Genomic DNA, 22,533 nt, shown 5'->3' with positions numbered 1-22,533 from the left:
GTAAAATATTAAAAAGGTCATGAAATTTTTAATTATATAATAATAATAATAATAATAATAATAATAATAATAATAACAAATTTTTGCAACAAAAAAAATAGGTCACTGTAAAACCCAATTTAAATAAAGAGTTTGTAAAACTACACTCGTTTTAAAACTCCAATTCCATTCTATCCTTCAGTACAGACTATAATCACTCTACATACACACATCAGCTTCAGTTACAAGTTTCATATATTATATATTTATACATACATATGTATATATCTACATAGACATATCATATATTCTGTTTTATCTTTCTCTCTATTATTTATTTTTATTTCAGTGCGCAATTCAACACGTATTTTATCGTTGACACAAAAGTTATTTTCAATTATTATTATCAGGATAAAAGTTAATGTATAAATTATCAAGCCTATTAAATAAAATATAGCATGACTTGTTATGCTGTTGTGACCGTTTTATATTTTAATTTAGTTTTTAAACCTGCGGTTAATGTGAGTGTGTTTACGATACAGATGTAATTCAAGAGGACGAAAAATATTTAATCAACAAGTAAAGCGAAAGTTTTAAAAGTATGGTTTTATTTACTAATTAATTTTGTTTTATATATATGTATATATATATTTTTTATACTATTCAGTGAAACCTTTTTAATTTAAATAAGTTAATTACTTTATAAATAAATTAATTTTAATGATCGTGAAATTGACAGTCAAAAATTTTCGAATTTTTTTTTCAACGAACTGCAAAAAAAAACTAAAAATATGCACATGTAGAAAATTTTAAAAACTAAAGGTGCAATTTTTAAAAATTATTTTTTTTTAAATTTATTGTTTAAAAAAAAAACAAATAATTATTAGATGGCTAACTTTAGTATCATCAATTTTACTGATACTTTTTTTTAAAAACGAAATGTTTGGTTTTGTTGAAATATTTTTACAGTAATTATTTTTATTTTAAATATTTAATTATTTGTTTGAAGTGTAATTAACAGTTATAAAGTTATTTAATATTCATTTAATGTAATTTAAAATATTTTATTTATAACTGTCACTCCAAAATCAAACAACATAACCTTTGCCAAACAATGCAACAGGTGTTAATTTATTTTGTTTGTTTATTTTTAAATAATATTTCATTAGTAATTATTTTTATTAATAATTTAATAATTATTTACTTGTAATTAGTTTACGATTTATGAGTATTAATGTAGATGACAGTTCGCGATTTTTTGAATTTTGGAGTAATTAAATAAAATGTAAGTATACAGAATAAAAGTAAAAAAATTCATATTTTCAAAATTAAAAAATTAGTACGCGCATTTTTTTAAATTTCATTATTTTAATAAATTTAATTACTTATTCAAAATTCATAAATATATGATACAGGAATTAGCTGACGTTTACTAATTTTTGAATTTTTTTTGAAACGATAAATTATAATAAAAAAATGTTTCAAAAAATTACACTTACAATTTTTTTAATTTTCTACATGTGCATGTTTTTAGTTTTTTTTTTTTTAATTAAGTGGGAAAAAAAATTTTCGAAAATTGTTGATTGTCTGCTTTCAGGAATGAGTGTAAATGTTGCAGACATCAGACAAATTTAAAATTATACATAAATAGAGTAAATAATAATAACGAGCAACCTGCAGTCACTATGTGACTGTTCCAATTATCACTACTAAATTTATAAAATACTCAGAAATAAGAATTTCTTGCCGCAAAAAATTTTAATTTGCACCAAGAAATTTTATACATTATGAATTAAATACAAAAATTGTCTTGGGGCGAGAAAAGATTTTTTTGGTCAAGAAATAATTTCTTGCACCAAGTAATTTTTTCTAGTTGTAAATAAATTTTTGTTTTCAATTCACAATGCAAAAAATTTCTTGGGGTAAGTAAAAATTTTCTTTAGGCGAGTAAAGATTTTTTGTGTCAATGAATCCTTTTTTTTTCTATGCACACTTTTTTGGCTTTGAGAAGCTTCCTAAAACCAAAAGGGAGTAGAAAAATCTGTCATTTTGGAATAAGTAACGCGATATAAATAAAATAGCTATATATTCAGTGACATTCAGTCATATTTAGTAACAGAATAATTAAAGTATTAATTTATTTAAAGAAAATAAATACGATCGTATTTTTTCTCGCGTAATTTAAATGTAATTCGAATGATATAGATAAATCTATTTATCTCAATACTCGCCCGTACAAAAATGGATTGATCACTGACTGATCAATCATCGATCACGGATTGATCAACAACTCATCGTTAATTGATCAATAATTGATCAGTCAGTAATCAACCACAGATCAATAAGAGATCACTTAAAGATCAATAACTGATCACTCTGAGGAGAATAATCTGATAGTGATCAATCAGAGATCAGTTAAAGATCACCCAGTGATCAATCAGCGACAATCTATAGATCACTTGGAGATATCATAAAAATTGTGATTTTCATTTAAACACTGGACGATTTTTATGCGATTTTCGAATGATCTATAGGTTGTCGCTGATTGATCACTGGATGAGCTCTAACTGATCTCTGATTGATCACTATCAGATTATTCTCCTCAGAGTGCTCAGTTATTGATCTTTAAGTGATCTCTCATTGATCTATGGTTGATTACTGACTGATCAATTATTGATCAATTAACGATGAGTTGTTGATCAATCCGTGATCGATGATTGATCAGTTAGTGGTCAGTCAGTGATCAATACATTTTTGTACGGGCGGCAATTAAAATAGTTTAAACTATGAAAAGGCACAAATTCAAGTCAAGGCCTATCTAATGATACCAATTTCAATAACATTGACTAATTCTATCATATAGATATCGCGGGAACAAAATTTTCCTTATTTTCTTAATAATATAGAATAGATAATCTTTATTTGCATGTATACTGTACAACTTCCGTTTACAGTTTTTTTCCTCGTTCTTAATTTGTTAACTTATTTACATTGGTTGGTATCATTCATACTTAATTTAGCACTCTTACAGTCATTCATACTTTATCACTGTAATTTGTTCCCTAGTTTTCGCAGGTGTATGTTACTATACTTATAATTACAATAGAGTAAATAATTAAAAAAATAATATTTATAAAAAATGGACTAAATAATTTTAAAATTTTTTAAATGCGCATTTTTTAAAAATTTTATTTTATCAATTATTTACTCTATTTATTAATAATTTTAAATTTATCTGATGTCTGCTATTCACACTCATACTTCAGGATCATATAAATATTTATAAAAAATTACAAATTTTTTTTGACAAATTTTAATGAATTTTTTTTTTTATTCCAGGTGTTTTAACTTCAAGTGTAGCCTAATTATTTATTCAATTAAATTTGTAAATAATCGATGATTAATAAAGTGTAAAGTAAGTTTAAAATATTTAAAAATGTCGCATTTGACGTCCGATAATGGCACGATGGTCAATATGATAAAACAAAAGTTCGAACAAAATTTGTGTAGTAAAAATACAAATAAAAATACAATTGAAAACAATAAGAAAAATATTAATAATGAGGATTGTGATAACGGTGATGATGATAATGATAACGACGATGATGATCAGAAAGAACAATTACGCAGGTCACTAAGTTCTTCGCCAGTTAAACTAAAAAAAAATTTAAAGTTAAATGTCACAAGACAATTATCAAATCCTGGTAAAAATATAAAAAGAACTCCAGCTTTTCGAGGTGATAAACTCACTAAGATAAGAAATTTAAATTCACCATCAAAAGAAAAAGTATTTTCTATCGTTAATAAAAATGTTAAAATATTTGAAGAAAAACCAGAGTACGGTAAACTGGGTAATGTTAAAAAAAAACCAATTCAAGTTGATGATGAAGACGGAATAAATGTAGATGTTGTTGATTGTGGTAATGATAAAAATAAATATGAATATAAAAGCATTGATAAAATATATCGTCCACCATTGACCAAAGAAAATAAAATAACTCGTGAAAATTCAGTTAAAACAACAGTGATATCGCGACAAAAAAATATATCACCTATTTATAGTTTAGATGATGATTTTGGTGAAACGTCAAAAGATTTAAATAAAAATAATGATTTTGTTTCATTTAAAAATTTAAAAATAAATCAATCAAATAAATTTGATAAATTTATAATGAATGGTGCTGAGTATACTAAAATAACAAAATCAAAGACTGCTAATGATAACAAAATAAAATCTAATGACGAATTAAACAAAGACAATGACAGCAGTACAATGATTGATATTCGCGAAGAATTATCTCGACGAAAATCAACAAAAGTTGAGAAAGATGAGTACAATAATAATTCATGTGAATCAACAGTTGCAGCAGGAGTTGTAGCATCGTCCAGAAAGTCTGACGATGAATCAAATGATGAATTAACTGATAGATTAAAAGCCGCATTAAAAGCTCCGCTGCCTTCCGGTCCACCGCCAAAAAAACCTCCAAGAACTTTCGCTCACTGCCCGAATATAAATCGAAGGTATGATTTAACTACTGGAGAAAGTGCTAAGTCTTCATGGACACGCAGTGATAGAGAATCTTCTGTTAAAAGTCTGGGTGCTGACGTAACCGGATCATCTAAAAGTTTTAGAAATTACGAAATAATTCGTGGCGATGATAATGATGAGGAATTTGATAATAATGATAATGATGATGTCGTTTCTGGGTCTTCACAAGACCGTACTAAAAAAGTAGAGAAAGAAACAGGATTTAAGTCTTTACACAATGTAGAAAATGTAAATAGTTCATTATCTTTATCCGTTAAAAATTGCTTAGCATTAGATGACATTAAAGAGCATTCTCCCACGGCATCAACTAGTTCCGTTAAATGTCGTACCGTTCGTGACTCTAAAAAGATGTTAGAAAAACTTGAAACTGTATTAATTCAACATCAAAAAGCCCTCGGTCCAAAAGTTATTGTGCCGAGAAAAGATAAATTTGATTTGGAAATAAAATTAAATAATAAAAATAAAAAAAAAAGTCAGAGTGATTCTGATAACGATATTGAAAATACGGATAAAAATAAATTTTTGAATAGATTGTCTCGTACATTAGATGATTCGAAAAAAATGAACAGTGATAAAAAAAATAGTGAATCTAAAACACGTAAGCACTCGACATTTGATTGCTTGCCGTATTTAAATTGTGCGAGTCCAATAATGTATGAGCAGCCAAATTTTACGACATATTTTACAGAATCATCATCGTCATTGAATGGATTTAAATCAAAATCTGATGATGTTTTAAATAACTCAATATCAAATAATATTTTATCAAGCAATAATGATTTTTATGATCAGCAATTTAGTCCAGCTGCTAAAAGACTTTCGACAGAATTGACGACATTCATTGATGGTAAGCGGCGACAAAATTTATCATCAAAAAATGAAGAACGTATTTATGCTGAGCCGTTTTCATTTGATAAAAAAAGTGGAACAGATATTATGGAATTGAGTAAATTATCACCACAAGAACGAAATTATTTGTCTCACAATTGGCACCATGGCGACAATGGATTCATAAGTAATCAAATGCTGCCGAATAATTCTGAAGAATCTTTATCCATTTTGTGTCGAGAGAAAAAAAAAGAACCCGAGTTACATTACATGGTACATACTCTACTTAATTATTAATTGCTTTTTATTTAGATGGAATTGTCAAAGAATTTTGCTACCGTTTGTGTTGTTTATTTAGTAGAGTCAAAAAGTTTTTATATTAAACTGATTCAAAAAAATCGGGTATTTTTTTTTCTCGGGACCTATTAAATAATTGCAGGGCGGCGAAATAAGATGCCTGTTAAAAGATGAGCTCTTAATATTAATATTTAGAAGTCGATCATGAGAATTTTCTATTTCCCATTTAATTAACATGGGAAAATAAATTTTAGTTCGGAGTTTTATAGGCAATGGTTCATTGTACAGATCTCAGAATGTGATTTCATATGGAATCAAACGTTGTAAAAAAAAGTCTCATCATTTTTTGATAAATTCATTTGTTCAAAAGTTATTGGAGCTGGAAGTAGAATTTATAGAAAATTTTGAGTTTTCTTTTATTTTTTCGGTGAAACTATCAGACTTATCAAAAAATGTCATAGAATCTTATTTGTAGAGAATTTTATTTTCTACAAATTACCTCTGATAAAGTTTTTCAAAATTCCGCATTGTTTTCTAGTTATTTCTATTTTAATGTCAAGATCTTGAAATCGATCAGAATACTTTTTTTTAAGAGCTTGACATTAAAATGGAAATAACTAGAAAACAATGCGGAATTTTAAAAAACTTTATCAGAGATGATTTGTAGGAAGTAAAATTGTCTACATAAAAGTTTCTATGAAATTTTGTGATAAGTCTGATAGTTTCGCCGAAAATAGAAAGATCTCGGAATTTACAACAAAATTGACTTCAAACTCCAATAACTTTTGAACAGATGAATTTATCAAAAAATTATAAGAGACTTTTTTTGTAGAGCGTCTCATTCCCGACAATAAATCCTGAGCTTATCTGTGCAATGAGCCATTGCCGAGGTATAAATTTCTAAACAGAATTATAATCGAAATAATATTGGGAATTTCATAACTAAACTGCTAGATTTTTTTTCAATTTTGTTTAATTGAATTTGTCAATTAATTTAAAAATTAATTTTTGTATTTAAAAAAGAAAAAATTTCTATTCCGGGTAAGGCCGGATATTTTTTTTATTTGACTATTTTTCAGCGAATAAATAAAACACAAGTTCACACGATCCCGTTAATTGCAAAGCAACCATGTAATCAAATTTTCCCACACTCGGTCAATAAATATATAAATACCAGATGATTGTAATAAATAATAACATTAAATATTATTTTTTTTATATATTATAAATTTAAATTATTATTAATACCAAGGCTATTAATTATCTGGTCTTATTTTAAAATTATTAATTAATAGATAAAATTTTTGAATAAAATGATAATATAGTTTTTAAAATACAATAATGAGAAAATTATATATCACATTGTTTAATATATATCTTAATGATATAAACTCCTCAGCAATTATCTTCGAATGTATTCTATTTTTAAATTATCACAATAATTATAATTGTTTTAGTTGACCCAAAAAAAATTCTTGAGATCTAAAGATAAATTGTAGCCATTGTATTGATCATAAATTTTTCCCATAGTATGCATCAATTTATTAAGTACTGTCCTAATTAAAATATATATATATATATAATTAATAATTATTTCTTATTGTTTCAGTGTACGCCAATAGAGCCATTACTATTGGAAAATAATAATAATAACACATCAAAGACTGATGAGTTTGAAAAATTAACACGAGATATTAATTTTCATACATTTATTAACAAATCAAATTCTTTGTCTCGATCATTTTTGGATGGACCTAGTCAAATTAAGGTATTACTTATTTTTTTGTTATTTTATATTAATAGAAAAATATATTTATTGATTAAGGAAATTCTCAGACAGTGTTCCCACTTTTTAAAAATATTCTTCATATTTTATTAATTAATTTTAAAAAAATTAAAGCATAAATTGAAAAAATGATACTGAAATTAACTACGATCCTGAAGCTAGCAGACAATTAAAAATTTTTGGATTTTTTTTTGAACAATTAAATTTGAAGAAAAAAAAGAACTAAAAATATGCACATGTAGAAAATTAAAAAAACCATAAGTGCAATTTTTCAAAATATTTTTTTATTCAAATTTATCATTTTTAGACAAAATCGAAAAATTATTAGACGTCGACTAAATTCAGTATCATAATTAACTGATGTCTAATAATTTTTGAATTTTTTTAAAAATGATAAATTTAAAACAAAAATATTTTAAAAAATTGCACCTATAGTTTTTTTAATTTTCTACATGTGCATTTTTTTTTTTTTTTAATTAAATTGAAAATTGTTAATTATCTGCTAACTTCAAGATTATGTCGAAAAAAGGACAACACAGTTACAATTTTGCCGAGATATAGATTTTTAAAAAAATTACAGTTATCAATTAGGAGTTAAACGAAATTTGTTAAATAAATTTTAGCTTACAAAATTTGAAAATTCGAATTATAAAATTGACATGAAGATTTTAGTGAAATTTATTTTCCAAATTTCGTTTAACTCCTAATTGATATCAACTGTAAAAAATATTTTTAGAAATCTATGTCTCGAGGAAATTGTAACTGCGTGGCCCTTTTTTTCAATTAATGCTTTAACTTTTTTTTTAATCATCAAAATTTTAATACATTATTGCAATTGAAAGTCATTGAATATTTTAAAAATGTGGGGGGAGACACTGTCTGAGAACGGCCTTAAGGAGAGAAAGGGGTCTGAGATACAAAAAAAAGAGGATATTTTTGTAATTTTTTTTTTTTTCAGAGTACCTTCTTTATTAAAATTTTCAAAATTTGTGACATTATTCAGCACCATTTCAAGAATGTTCTGCTAAATTTTCATTAAAAAATATTGAAAAATACGCGTGGTAGTGGGGAGAGCCAAGTCACCTCAAAAAAAAGTCTCCATGCGGTAGGCAGGATAACTCATGACTGCTTTATCTGAAATAAAAAAACCAAAAAGTTTTTTTTAGTACATAAGTTTATTTTAGATTTGGACGAAAGAATAAACAAAATATTAATTTTTGAATTTTTGGTAAAAGTGCAATCAAAAAACTCTGATTTTTGACAAAAATTATTCCTTTTGTTTAATTAAAAAATAAGTAGTTATTGAAAAAAAAAAATCCTTCGTTCAAATCTAAGATAAACTTATGTACTAAAGATTTCTTTTTGGTTTTTTGATTTCAAATGAGGCAGTCATGAGTTATCCTGCCTACGGCATAGAAACTTATTTTTTTGAGGTGACTCGGTTCTTTCCACTACCACTGGCTTATTTTTCAATATTTTTTTATCAAAATTTAGCAGAATATTCTTGAAATGATATTTAATAATGTCATAAATTTTAAGAATTTTAATAAAGAAGATACTCTAAAAAACAAAAATCACAAAAATATCCTTTTTTTTTGTATCTCAGACCCCATTCTCCCCTTAATTAATTAATCCAAAATAAATAAATTTTTTTTACTTAAAAATATATATATTTTTTTACAATAAAATATATCTAAGAATTCACTTCAATTAATTCCGTCGTTAGTAAATATAAAGAAGCTGCAAAAAATACCCAATGAGTCATATTTTATAAGAGTAATCTTAGATTTTAGTTGACGTTTAAATAAACTGCGCTATAGACTCTGATTTATATGAACTCATATATTTTTTTATTGATATTAAATATTTTAACACAAAAGTAAGACAATATATTTTCATATAACAAATTAAATGAATAGTATATATTTATATTTATTGGCGCGTACTTACTACCTTGTAGTCCTTATTGATACAATATATATATGTATACATATATCATAACAACGTATAAAACTTATTTGATGATGACGTACAGAAAATGTATAATGTATCAATTTATGATGATTCAACGTAACATCACTTAAAAAATCCAAAGATTTATAAGTATACTTGTGTTTAATAAAAAAAATAAATAAGTTGTGATCTAATATATATAATTTTTTAAATTTATATAAAAAAACAGGTGGAGCAATTATTGAATCAAGCATTCGGACAAAATACAATGGCTGGAACAGAGTTATCCACGGACTCAAACACTTCTTCAGACACAGATTCGATAGCCTCAACACCATCATCAGTAAATGATGAATTGTCGAGTTTCAATGATAAATTACGACTATTTAAATATCGTGAAAATAGTACTTGTAAGACAAGTAAAGAAGAATTACATCGTAGTCTTACTGAAAAAAGAAAACATTATGTTAGACATGTTTCTATAAAATATTCAGAAAAACACGAGACTAGCCTTCGAGATAGACGTGATAAATTGTTCGATGTCTGTTTACTTGTGGAACTTAATTTATGTACTAGAGAACCATACATTAAAGATAAATACCCAATTTATGTAAGTAATTATACTGGTAAAAATTTTTCTAAAAATTTAAAGCAAATTCTTTTAAATTATTAACAAATTTAAATCAGTTATAAATATAAATATAATTAATTAACTTATTTATATACTTTATTTTTACATAACTTTTGATTTCCAAGTCATAAATGTCACGAAATATTAAAATCACAATGAATTTTATTTTATTGCATTTAAATAATTTTTTTTTTATTGCTTATAAGTCAATTGATTTTAAATGAAATTAATGTTGAAGCTGACAGTTATTTAAAACACCTGAATTTTAATTAAAATTTTTTTTTTCATGGATAGTTTTTAAATATGATAAATTTCATAGCAAGACTTTAATAAACTCACAATTATTAAAAACTAGATAAGATTTGAAAAGAAATTCAGTGCTGTTTAAAAATTTTTTAAATTTAAATCCAACTCAATATTTTAATTCATTACATAGAACATATATTTTTCAAGTAGTCTTGTATTTTTTGTTAAAAATTGTGCTTTCATTTTTTTTAGTTGTGTGATCAAATTGATAGTCCTTTAAAATTAATGAATTTTATTAAATTTCTATGACAAAATCGAATAAAATTTTTAGCAGTCTAAATATAGAAGACGGGGAGGGGGAGGGGGCAAAATGGGATACCTTCAAAATTTTATAAATAAAGTTTGTTTTATAAACATTTCAAAATTATGTTTGTTAATATAATTGAGCATTATTTTGAATTTTTTTTTCGTTAAACTTTTTCAAAAATCGAGTGTCGAAAAATTTCAATGACTTGTTTTATGATATAAATTATTAAAAAAATTTTTTTCTTCCTTTGCATCCAATAATTATGTGAAAACTTATTTTTCTTTATATAAAATTACTTATAAGAAAATTTAATGAGTGTAAATGTAGCAGATATAAGACAATTTTTGAATTACATTTAAAAAAATTAAATAATTAAATTGATATGATAAAAAAAATGCATGCACTGATTTCAGAATTTTCTACAAGGCCATTTTTTAATTTTTTTATTTAAAAATTGTCTGATGTCCGCTAACTTTACTGTCATGAAAATTTAATTTAATCAAATTTATTTAATTTTCATAATTTTTTTTTTCACTTTTTTCGGGGGAATCCCATTTTACCCGCAAATAACGAATTTTTTTTTTTTTAACGGCAGCTGAAATTTTTTTCCTGAAAGTAAAAGACCCAGTACCCGATCAGAGAACTAGTACTCGATCACTTCATATATTTTTATATCTATATTTACTAAATTTTACTAAATATATCTGTACAAATACTTGTAATAATCGGGTACTAGTTCCATGATCAGGTACTGGGTCTCTCTTACCTCATATTTATTTTATTAATAATAAATATATTCAACAGGCAAAAGCACCAGCTTGGATTGAAAGTTTTTGTTTTCCCGATGCTCAAGATTGGCCTTCACCAGATTCCAATCAAAACCAATTTTACTCACTATTTTTGATGGATGAAAAAGGAAATTGTAGATACGGTTATTGCTGTAGAGTTAAACCAGAAGGTGGTCCAATTTTACCACTAGCTTATTGTATGATAACTAAATTTCGAGCTAGTGGATTTTATCACAAAGTACTTCTGGAACTCGAATCACGACATGGACTACCAGACAAAAAACGTAGAAAATTTATTGAAGATCTGTACAATAATCCGATGCCAAAACCTGGCAGTTGTCTCAAATTAACAACAGATAAAATTGAAATATTAACAATTAGTAACCACAATAATAATATAATTAATAATGACAATGAAATTCGTTCAACGACAAGTGAAGTAAATGATGAATTATCAAATGATGATGAGCAGATATCAGTTAAAGTAGAACCTAATTCACCGGAAAAAAAAATTTTACGTTCAGACGATCCTAGATTGGAAGAAAAAGATATGAGTCAATTATTTGACGCAGTAAGCAATAAAGTACTTATATTTTTATTCGGTACTTTACTATTGGAACGTCGTGTTGTACTTTTATGTGAAAAGTTAAGTAAATTGTCATCGTGTGTTGAGGCACTTCAGAGTTTACTTTATCCTTTTAGTTGGCCTCATACATTTATTCCTGTTTTACCGGATATACCAGAGCTGTCGGAAATTTTACAGGCACCATTGCCATTTGTCATTGGTATTTTAAAGTCGAAAAATTTACCCAATACTCAAGTTGACTCTGTACAAGATGGTATTGTTATTGATCTTGACACGTCGAAAGTTATTTGTGCGGTCGGTGATGAGTCGACTATTTTACCATCACGATTACAAAAAGGAATTAAATGCGCATTACAATTGGTATCGAGTAATGTCGGACCAGCTGATGGAATTAGAAATTATCTTGTCTCCGAAGCATTTCTTCGGGTATTTGTTGAGACATGCGCACATTTTGAAAATCATTTAGTCACACAGCAAGACGGGAAAATTATTTTCCAGGTAATTGTATACTTTATTTTTAATCACTATAAATTTATATAATTTAAGGGGTACCACTAGTGTAAAATTTTGAAAAAATTCATTGTTTTTATGATACTGAAGTTAGCCGACGTCTAATAATTTTTTGATTTTTTTTTAAACAATTAATTATAAAAAAAAAAATATTTAAAAAAATTGCACTTGTAGTTTTTAAAATTTTCTATATGTGCATATTTTTAGTTTTTTGTAATTGATTTGATGGGAAAAAAAATCAAAAAGTAACTAAGTGTCTGCTAACTTCAGGATCATTTGTTTTTTGCATACTTCGATAGAAAATTTTCGATATTTCACTTAGGTCGTATGTTATTTGCAATTAACTGAAAATTTTCTTAAATAATCTAAATTTTGTTGCTTAAAATTAATTATATTAAATTTTCAGTTAATTGCGAATAACTTACGACTTATGAGAAATATCGAAAATTTTCTCTGAGATAAGTTGTAGGAAATAAAATGCTCTACAAAAAATGTCCTCTAACATTTTCGGATAGAGTCGATGGTTGCGTCAAAAAATTTAAAAAATGTGAAAATTTATTGTCAATCTAACTTTAACTTCGAATTACTTTTGAAGAAATAAAAATATCGAAAAATTATAAGAGACCTTTTTTGTAGAGCATCAAATTTCCTATAAGATTATATCTTGAACATTCAAAAGTATTGGTCCCACCGAGAGCTACAAAATTCCAAAGCTTAAAAAATAAATTTTCCCATGTTATTTAAATGGGAAATAGAAAATTACGATGCGGCAGTTGTTAATATTAATATTAAGAGCTCAAACTTTCACAGTATTTTCTTGTTCGTCATTTCCAACAATATTTTCGATATAATGAAGAAAAAAAAAATTAGTCGATTTTTTTGAATCAGTCTAGTATTTATAGTTTCTGCTTAATTATAAATTTCAAATGACAATTTACGCTTACGCTAATAGTTGGCTTTAAATTAAATTGTTTCTGACTGGCTGCTGACACTGAAACTTTAAGTTTCAATGCAGGTAATCATGAAAAATGTGTGTAACTCAGGATGAAACACGATTTCAAACTGCGGGTGATGTTAGCCAACTTCACTCTAGTTCGAAATCGTCTTGTTTCATCTCTTGTCACACAATATACTATATTTTAATTTTTGAAGTGTCCAAAACTGGGCCTAAAAAGTCCAAAAACGGTACCTCTATCCTACTCACAGTTAACTTATTAATAATTGAATAAATAAATTGTTTATTTTAAAAGTCAACAGAATTAAAACTGTTTTTTTTTATGCTCTTACAGAAAGAATCATTTGTCAAAGCATCTCCCAGTAAGACTTACAGATATTTTCTCGAGTGGTTTATTGAAACCACGATGTTCAATGCATTTGTAACAGATTATATTGCACATGTTGAGGGTACAACAGTTAATGATCATTACAATATTAAATTATTTATCCAAAGAGTTGCGGAGTATCGAAAATCGAATGAATCAAATTCGCATTCGAAGAAATTTTCATCCAAGAAAAAAACTTTCGGTAAATAATTAATTACAAATTCATATTGACTTTGATATTATAATTAAAAAATCTTTTTTTTTGCAGGTGATCGTTTAAAAGATTTGACAAATTTTTATACATAGAAACAGAAGTGAGTCTTTTAAATTAAATTAGAATACGCAGTAGTTAAAAAAAACAAACAATTAAAATTAATATATATTTATATTTTTGAATCTCAATAATGGCTAAAAGTTGCTTTAATTAGTATAGATGTTGACAATAATATTGTAATTTCAGAGTAATGAGCTATGCCAGTTTTAAATAAGAACTACTGTATGTATAGTTACAGCTACTATTTTTTTTTTTTTTGTTATTGATATTTTAGTTATATCGCGTCAATAATTCCAAAAAGACATATTTTTATACACAGAAAGAAATGATTTCTTGTCCCAGAAAACTTTTGCACTATAAATTTAAAAATGATCCTGAAGTTGGCAGACAATTGGTAATTTTTTGATTTTTTTTCAACAGATCAATTACAAAAAAACAAAAACTAAAAATATGCACATGTAGAAAATTTAAAAAGCTATAGGTGCAATTTTTTTTTTTATTATTTATTGTTTTAAAAAAAATCTAAAAATTATGAGACGTCGGCTAACTTCAGTATCATATTGAAAACGAAAATTTTCTTGGGACGAGAAAAAGTTTTCTTGAGCCATGAAAAAATTTTTGGGAGAAAAAATTTATTCCACCACGAAATGTTTTCTATTCTTAAGAAAATTTTTGTTTTCATTCCATAATGCAAATTTTTTCTTGGCCCAAGAAATCCTTTTTTTCTGCATGCAGAGAATTTTACGGTATTTTTTGCATAAAAAATTTATAGAAAAATTACTATATAGTAAACTACTTTATAGTAAAATTTATTAGGATAAATCAACATATTTAGTATGCAGTTGGTATAAATTTTATCTGTTGCTTTGTCAAAATTACAATGCACCTTGTAAATTCTGTTCGATGTATTTTTAAAATTTCTACAGTATCGGTAATTTGTACAATAATTCCATACTGTCCTCATGTTACTATGACTAAATTATTTTTTCTATAAATTTTTTATGCAAAAAATACCATAAAATTTTCTGCGTGTATGATCCTGAAGTAAGACAACAAATCGATTACAAAAAAAAAAGAACTAAAAAAATGCACATGTAGAAAATTTAAAAAGCTACAGGTGCAATTTTTTCAAATATTTTTTTTTTTATAATTTATCGTTTTAAAAAAATTCAAAAATTATTAGACGTCGGAGAATATCAGGATCTTTTTTTTGTGCACGCGCTTTTGGGTTTAAAGTTTCCTAAGGCCAAAAAAGCATATAAAATTATGTCCCTTTGGAATTAGTGACGCGATATTTAACTAAGACCTGAATTGAATTTGTCAATTATTAGGGTATGAATCTCATATTTTATTTTATTTAAACAATAATTATTGAGCTATGAAAAGTATTACTACTTAATCTATAATTAATACAAATTTATCTCATATAAAATTTTTTATATTTATTCAAAAATTAATCATTACACTTTTAAAAAAACTAAAAAAAATTCTTATAAATTATATCCGTGTAAAAAAAATTACATTGATTATTTAATTATTTAAAGTCATTTTATACTTTAATATAATATTTTTTTACTTTATTAAAAAATTAATATATTTTTTAAAATTGAATTTAAAAAAAAGATGAAATTTAATTTCATAGAATCAGAATTCGTATTGAAGAATTAAATAAATATTTTAAAATATTTTTTTATCAAGAAATAAAAATAATAAATTTTAATTCTTTGGTAAAAATACGATAAATTTTTATGATGATCGCACAAATATTTATAAAAAATTTTATTAATTAATAATGATAATTATTATTATAAGCCATTAAAAATATGTAAGTTTTTATCGTTAGTACGAGTACGGAATAATAATTTCGAATTAGTTTGTTTGATTTTAATTCATTACCGTACTAATTAAGTGCCTGAATAAGTGCCTTGTAAGTAACCGGTGATTATTAACGCACACATCTTATTTGTATACAGCTTTTGTTGTTTTCGTTATAGAAAAAAAAACTTGTTAAATTTTGAACCAAATTTTTGTCCATGCGCAACGTACTTATAATAACATGTGGATATTATTACTGTTGCCATGATTTATACTGTGATTATTTATTGCATTAATTATAATTATGAAAATAATTTAAATTTATTAGACTGTTTACGTAATTAAGATATTATGTATTTTAATTATAATGATATTTCATTTCTTACATACAATAAACATTATTTTTAATATAACAATATATTTTTATTTAAATCCTAAAATAAGCTTGCATAAGTTTTTCAAAAACAAAAATGACTTAATAATTTACGAACAATTTACTAAAAATTTAAATGTTTTATTTTTCTTTAATAATTTATTTATGAGTGTGAATGTCGCAGACAAATGGATTGAAATAATGAAATTTAAAAAAATGCGCGTACTGATTTTTAGTAGATTTCATAAAAATCTAACTATTGTATTTGTCCTCATGATGGAATTTTCGAAAAATTTTGCTACCTCTAAACTCAGCTCGATGAGCTGAGTCAGGAAATACATTCAGTTCAAAAGTTTATATATGTATTTATATATATATATATATATATATATATATATATATATATATATATATATATATATATATATATATATATATATATATATATATATATAATATAACGTGCCGTTCTCTAACGATAGCGTCCGCAATTCTACACCGATCTTGATGAAACTCAGTATACTTATTCTATGGACGATTACCTTGGATGAGTTCGAAGATGAGCCAATTCGGCCAATAAGTTTAGAAGTTATGTTTAATTGAAATTTTGTAAAATTTTCAAAAAAAATTTATTTGCCGCTTTAACTGGATGTAACTTCTAAACGGAAAGAGATAGCTTATTTTCGTTTGTTCTATGTGAAAGCTCGTCCGATTGCCTACAATTTTGACTATACAGCTCATTGATTGGACCATTTTTTCTAGTAGATAAATGGTTTTGAACATTTACAAAATATTATAAAAACTAATTTTATGCAGGTTTTTACTTTGATTATAGCTACAATTTAGAACCGATCGTCTTGAAACTTAGTACACGTATTTTGTGGGTGACTAGCTTGTTCGAGTTTGAAAATTAGTTCAATCGGTCGATTAGTTTAGAAGTTATAGCATTTCAAAATTTTCAAAATGTCTAAAATTCATATTTTTACCTATTCTTCCTTCAATATCTTTTGAATGTGATAACTTATCGACTTTATATAAAATTCATCTGAAAGCTCTTCGAATAAGCTTTAATTTTCATGCCTATATATATGCCTAGACCACTGAAATTTCTTATTTTACCATTCATTTAATGAAATTTTGCTATTGCATTAGTTCTCCTACTTCTTAGTTCATTCATGGAGCTACTTAAATTCATATTATCGCAGTGTGACACTTATAAAATCCAAACATCTCAATTCAGTAGGTATATACCATTTCGTTTTATCGACAGGGTATAAATGATATGATATATCAATAACAAGATTAACATTAGTTATGATGATAATATTCTCTATATCTACTCGTCGTTTGATATTCTAATAGGCTTTTTATTTCAAATATTAGTACTAATTTCAAGTATGACACTTTGATGTATCACAATCAATTTTTAATCTTAGAATATTTTATTAGTAGATTCTATTGAAAGCAAATTATCGCCTTTGTCTTTATGGTAAAATTCTCGAGCATTAAAACCATAATCTATCATAATTTTTCGAATAAGGTCCGGAATACCATTGGTCCGATAGTTTGAATATATGCATACGTATCTTTAAATAACGTCAAATCAAAACATATAGTGCATTATCATCAAAAATTCTTCTGAAGCTCATTTAGATAGCTTCAATTTTTGGCATTATACTTATAATTATTTGATTTTTTTTGTTTTATCATCTCGAGAATTTTTACGAAAATGTAAAAAAAAATTTTATTTCATTATTAACTTTTATTTGAACCGTGAAAAAATTCAACAATGAGAAATCTACTTCCATTTCGGCTGCCGAATGGCCTTTTTAATTTATTGACATAAAGGGTGCATTCCGAAAAACGTTGAGAGCAGGGGTAGCTTAGCGCATTTCGGAATGCACTCTCATTAATTATTCTTATTACTTGCGCGGTGAATTTGAATATTTGAAAAATAAATTATTAGAAATTAGAGAAAACTAAAAATCGTACGTCAAAATAAAATGGCGGGAAAATATGATAGAAACATTTAAATTATTAGAAAAAAAAAAAAAAACCATCAAGTGTTTCGCTACAGCTGCTCGCCGCGCATTTACTTAAATTTTAATTATTTATTCAACAATTCAAAAAATTACCTATCATCATAAGCTACATTGACACTAATTGAAATTTATATTATTTTTAAATAAACATCAAATAATTTTTAAAAACTCATTCCAAAAACTTAAGAATTTTTCAATTAATGACATGTAATTTATTTAAAAATTAAACAAATTTTCAGACATCTGTTATTTCCAGTACTATATATATATATATATATATATATATATAGTACTATCAATATATATTATCATAATGATTTATTAACATTCAAATTTTCCAAAATAATGTTTCCTATTCGCTGTCAAGAATACTGCAGAAAAATGATACTGAAGTTAGTCGACGTTAAATAATTTTTGAATTTATTTTCGAAACAAACTATAAAAAAAAAAGTATTTGAAAAAATTGCACCGACTGTTTTTTGAATTTTTTACATGTGCATATTTGTAGTTTTTTTTTGTAATTGATTTCTTCAAAAACAAGTCCGAAAATTGTTGATTGTCTGTCACTTTCAGGATCATTGCAGAGATTATTTTATTGGTTTGGAGACATAATGTATGATTTCTAACCTTAAAAATATATATTAAAATTCAAAATAGAATATTAAAATTTACAATAGATATAAGTATATATAATTTATAATGTTTACATTAAAAAATACTTCAAGCTCAACGCTTTTGTGTGGACCGCTGACTCATGCTAAATCATTTTTATTTGAAGTAAGACAACTAAATAATAATTTTATAATTTAGGGTAAACTACCCGGCCCCCAAGTTTTTTTTTTATTTCATAATAAAAAATTCTGTTAGTAGATTTTATAAAATTATAATTACTGCGTTTTTCTTCTTGGAGCAGTTTTCAGAAAATTTATCATTTCTTCAATTAGTCGAGTTCGAATTTGCAATTGAATAAATTAAAAAAATCTAGAGAATTTAAAATTAATTTCGGTATGATAATTATAAAACTGAATTAATAGATTATAAAAACAATAGAATTTTCAGTTCAATACCAGTAGTCAGTCCCCTCCCCCCTCGACTTTTCATTAAAATAATAATTTAATGAACTTGCTACTGTTTGGTTTGATAATAAATATATTTAATCAGTAAAAAAATAAACAATTTTCTGTTATAAATTTATTAAATTAATAAAATATATAAGGGAGCTTGCAATTGAAGTAAAAAATAATTTCTCATTGAATAGGCTGCCATGCACTGGGCCGAAAATGGTAATCAAGTTTTTTACATCACAGCAAGTCCATTGAAATCTTTTCCAGCTCAATATCATGACCGTGAAGATGTACCTCCAGCAGTATATAATATGATTAAATTTATGTATGTATTTATTTTAATTATAAAATATAATTATCAGTGAATTTTTTTATTTCTTTTAAACTGTTATAAATTTGTGGAGAACGAGCTTTAAATCCCAAGTGAATGCGGAGCGGGTGACTGTCTATATATTTAATTCCCTCGGAGTGAGATTCACTTTGGAGAGGATTTTATTTTAATTGAAACTCTGAATAGAAGTAAATGCAGATTTAAAAAAAGTCTAGATCACTCCGCTGGAAAGACAAACTCCCTATTTACTCCGTATGCGAAGTGATTTTAAAAAAAAACTCCGGAACTCCGAGTGAATTGGGATTTTATTTAAATCCGTATTCACTCTTAATTGACCCCCGATTTTTTACAGTCTAATGAAAAAAAATTTATTGAGCCGACTAAGATTTGAGCGAAATATATCGTATATTTGGATATGGCCAAATATATATTTTATTGTAAGAAATATGTGATTTATTTTTAGTAAAAAAAATTACCCGATTGCTGGAAATGAATGTTATTTAGACCATGCGCTTTAAATGTATATCAAGTATCGCGGAATATCCCTTTTTTCGTCACAAATTTAATATCTTTACTACAAATATACCATTTGCTTACCACAAATAAATGATATATTTCAGTCAAATTACAAAATTATTCGAATCAAATGTCATATTTAGTTGTACCAAATATATTTATCAGTCATTAATAAAAAAAAAAAAAAAAAAAAAGCCGCAAATAAAGTAATTTATTTGGGACAAATGTTTATTTTCTTCAGTGTGGAAACAGTTATTTTAAAATATTTATTCCTTACAGATATCTTGAAAACTATGAAGCATTGGCAGAACAACTAGTAGAGTTGCATAGTTTTACGAAACTTCCATCGTTAATTTTGCTAGATCATCTCGATACTTACATCAGAGATGTGGTAAATAGTGAACTCAAAGACATGCATATCGCCAAGTTATGCGCTATTTTACATGATTCTGTAAATGCTTGTGCTAGAATTAAAAGATCTAAAGTATATTTATGTGCCTCAGTAAGCGGTAGCAGTATACAAAATACTCCTTATTCTCTGTACTTTGATAATATTTGGTATCTAAATGCTGATAAAAACGCTGATGAAATAGTAATCAAGTTAACCGAAGCTTCAATTAATCCCGAAGCTGAAGTAAAAGAACCAAAAACTTTTGAGTACAGAAAATTTCGAGATAAAACACTTATTCTTAACAAAGTACTAAATTTAAGTTAAATTTAAATTAATTGTTCATTGTAATTTTTTCTAATAAATTTAAAAACTGTAAGTTAATAAAATTTGTTTTATTTTTTAAACTGACTGTAAATTAATAGAAAATATTATTAGTCATAGAATAAATATTGATTAAAGTATCAGTACTTTTATTATAAGACGTCATCTAAAAATTACATTTTATTGTGCAATCGCAATGGATGTAAAAAAATTATTCTAATCGTGATAATTTTTTGATTAATTTTAATTTAAAAAATATTTAAACTTTTTGGTAATAAAACTTTTTTTTAAATATCAAAAAATCTAATGTTGGGTCATGAGATAAAAAAAAATATTTTGGACGAGGACGAGGTTGACTAGTATTACAGAAAGTTAAATATTGTGTTTTATTCCGTACACAATATCGTGGTGACCACAGATTTTTGAAACTGAAATTCCCTGACTTTTCCAGGTATTCCAGTCAAATAATTAAAAAATTCCCTGATCATATGTAGTAATATTAAATCATTGAAAATATTTATTTAATACAAAATAAAATGGTATAAGTCAGTTCAATAAATAATCAATCATTGTCGTTAAATGAAACTTTTTATTATTATTCGTCAATGTTCATAGATTTTCTTTATTTATTGGATGATTAATTTTTAATTTTTTATTTTAAATCTATGATTTTATATAACTTACTCTATAATAAAGTATAAATAAATTTTTCATTTTCACTAGAATAAATTTCATAAATAAGAACATTTTGTAGAATATTAATCAAATGCACGAATAATAAATATAGTGAAACTTATTAGTTCAATACTTGTGTATACTTCAAATGTTTTTGGTTTTTTAACTTGTCAATATGCATGTTAATAACTTGAAGATCCTGACGATTGGTTTTTACTAAGACTTTTTTTTTTCTAACAGCCTTTTTAATTCCAACTGCTTCATTTTTTCGCTGTTGGAATCAATTTCTACAAACGTTTTTTCAAAATGGTATTAACATCGCACTCGCGCCGCGCCACTTGTTGAACAGTTTTGACAGAAGAAAAAATTTATCGGATTTTTTCAGTCAACAAAAAAGAAAGTTAAAAATTTTTCCAGCTTTGTAACGAAATTTCCTGTCTTTTCCAGTATATTTATAACTCCTGACATTTCTAGATTTATCAGAAATGTGGCCACCATGAACACATTGTTTATACTTCTTTACATTGAAGCTCAAAGTTTGAATTTAATGGAGTCAATAAATAATTTAGCGGACAGAAACTAGTAGTTTTTTGCTCTAGACAACCAGTTGGCTATTTTCAACTCCGAGGGCCAGTTTTCCAATTCGAAATTTGTATACAACAAAGAAAATTTATATATTTCATATATATTACACACTAAAAGCGATAATTAATATCAGATTAAAAAATTGATTCTCTTTCATGAGTCCGAAGTTGACTTATTTTAATATAACTAAAATTTTTAAAAACTCATGTAGAAAAAAAAAGTCTTGAATATCAATGACTCCGAATTATTAAAACTAAATAGAGAAAATAATTATATTATAATGTAAATAATAATAAAAAGAATTTATAAATAAATAAATAAAAACTCGCAACATTATTTGTAAAAGATTTTTTCTACTCTTTTC

At 25.5% G+C, this 22,533-nt stretch overlaps 2 protein-coding genes across 3 annotated transcripts; both read left to right on the top strand.

The window, feature by feature from the left end:
• The first annotated feature begins 306 nt into the window (after window positions 1–306).
• Window positions 307–15,559, top strand: LOC130671233 (variant-silencing SET domain-containing protein-like). The gene is made up of 7 exons (XM_057474999.1): window positions 307–578; window positions 3,319–5,629; window positions 7,263–7,421; window positions 9,622–10,002; window positions 11,381–12,448; window positions 13,750–13,984; window positions 14,051–15,559. Exons 2-7 carry the CDS (start codon window positions 3,416–3,418, stop codon window positions 14,086–14,088), a joined length of 4,095 nt encoding a protein of 1,364 aa, XP_057330982.1. The 5' UTR covers window positions 307–578; window positions 3,319–3,415; the 3' UTR covers window positions 14,089–15,559.
• A 3,150-nt stretch (window positions 15,560–18,709) lies between these two features.
• LOC130671253 (uncharacterized) lies at window positions 18,710–20,926 on the top strand. 2 transcript variants are annotated; one of them, XM_057475031.1, is made up of 3 exons: window positions 18,710–19,063; window positions 19,545–19,675; window positions 20,477–20,926. In XM_057475031.1, the coding sequence occupies exons 1-3, from the start codon at window positions 18,986–18,988 to the stop codon at window positions 20,910–20,912; spliced, it is 645 nt and encodes a 214-aa protein (XP_057331014.1). In that variant the 5' UTR covers window positions 18,710–18,985; the 3' UTR covers window positions 20,913–20,926. The 2 variants fall into 2 exon arrangements, with proteins under 2 accessions (XP_057331014.1, XP_057331015.1); XM_057475032.1 differs by having other exon boundaries at window positions 18,711–18,899.
• The last annotated feature ends 1,607 nt before the right edge of the window (window positions 20,927–22,533 follow it).

The sequence above is a fragment of the Microplitis mediator genome, chromosome 7 (genome assembly GCF_029852145.1).
Source record: "Microplitis mediator isolate UGA2020A chromosome 7, iyMicMedi2.1, whole genome shotgun sequence".
Lineage (NCBI taxonomy): Eukaryota > Metazoa > Arthropoda > Insecta > Hymenoptera > Braconidae > Microplitis > Microplitis mediator.
Note: the sequence above shows the minus strand (reverse complement) of the source record. Positions and strands in the feature narration are given on the sequence as shown.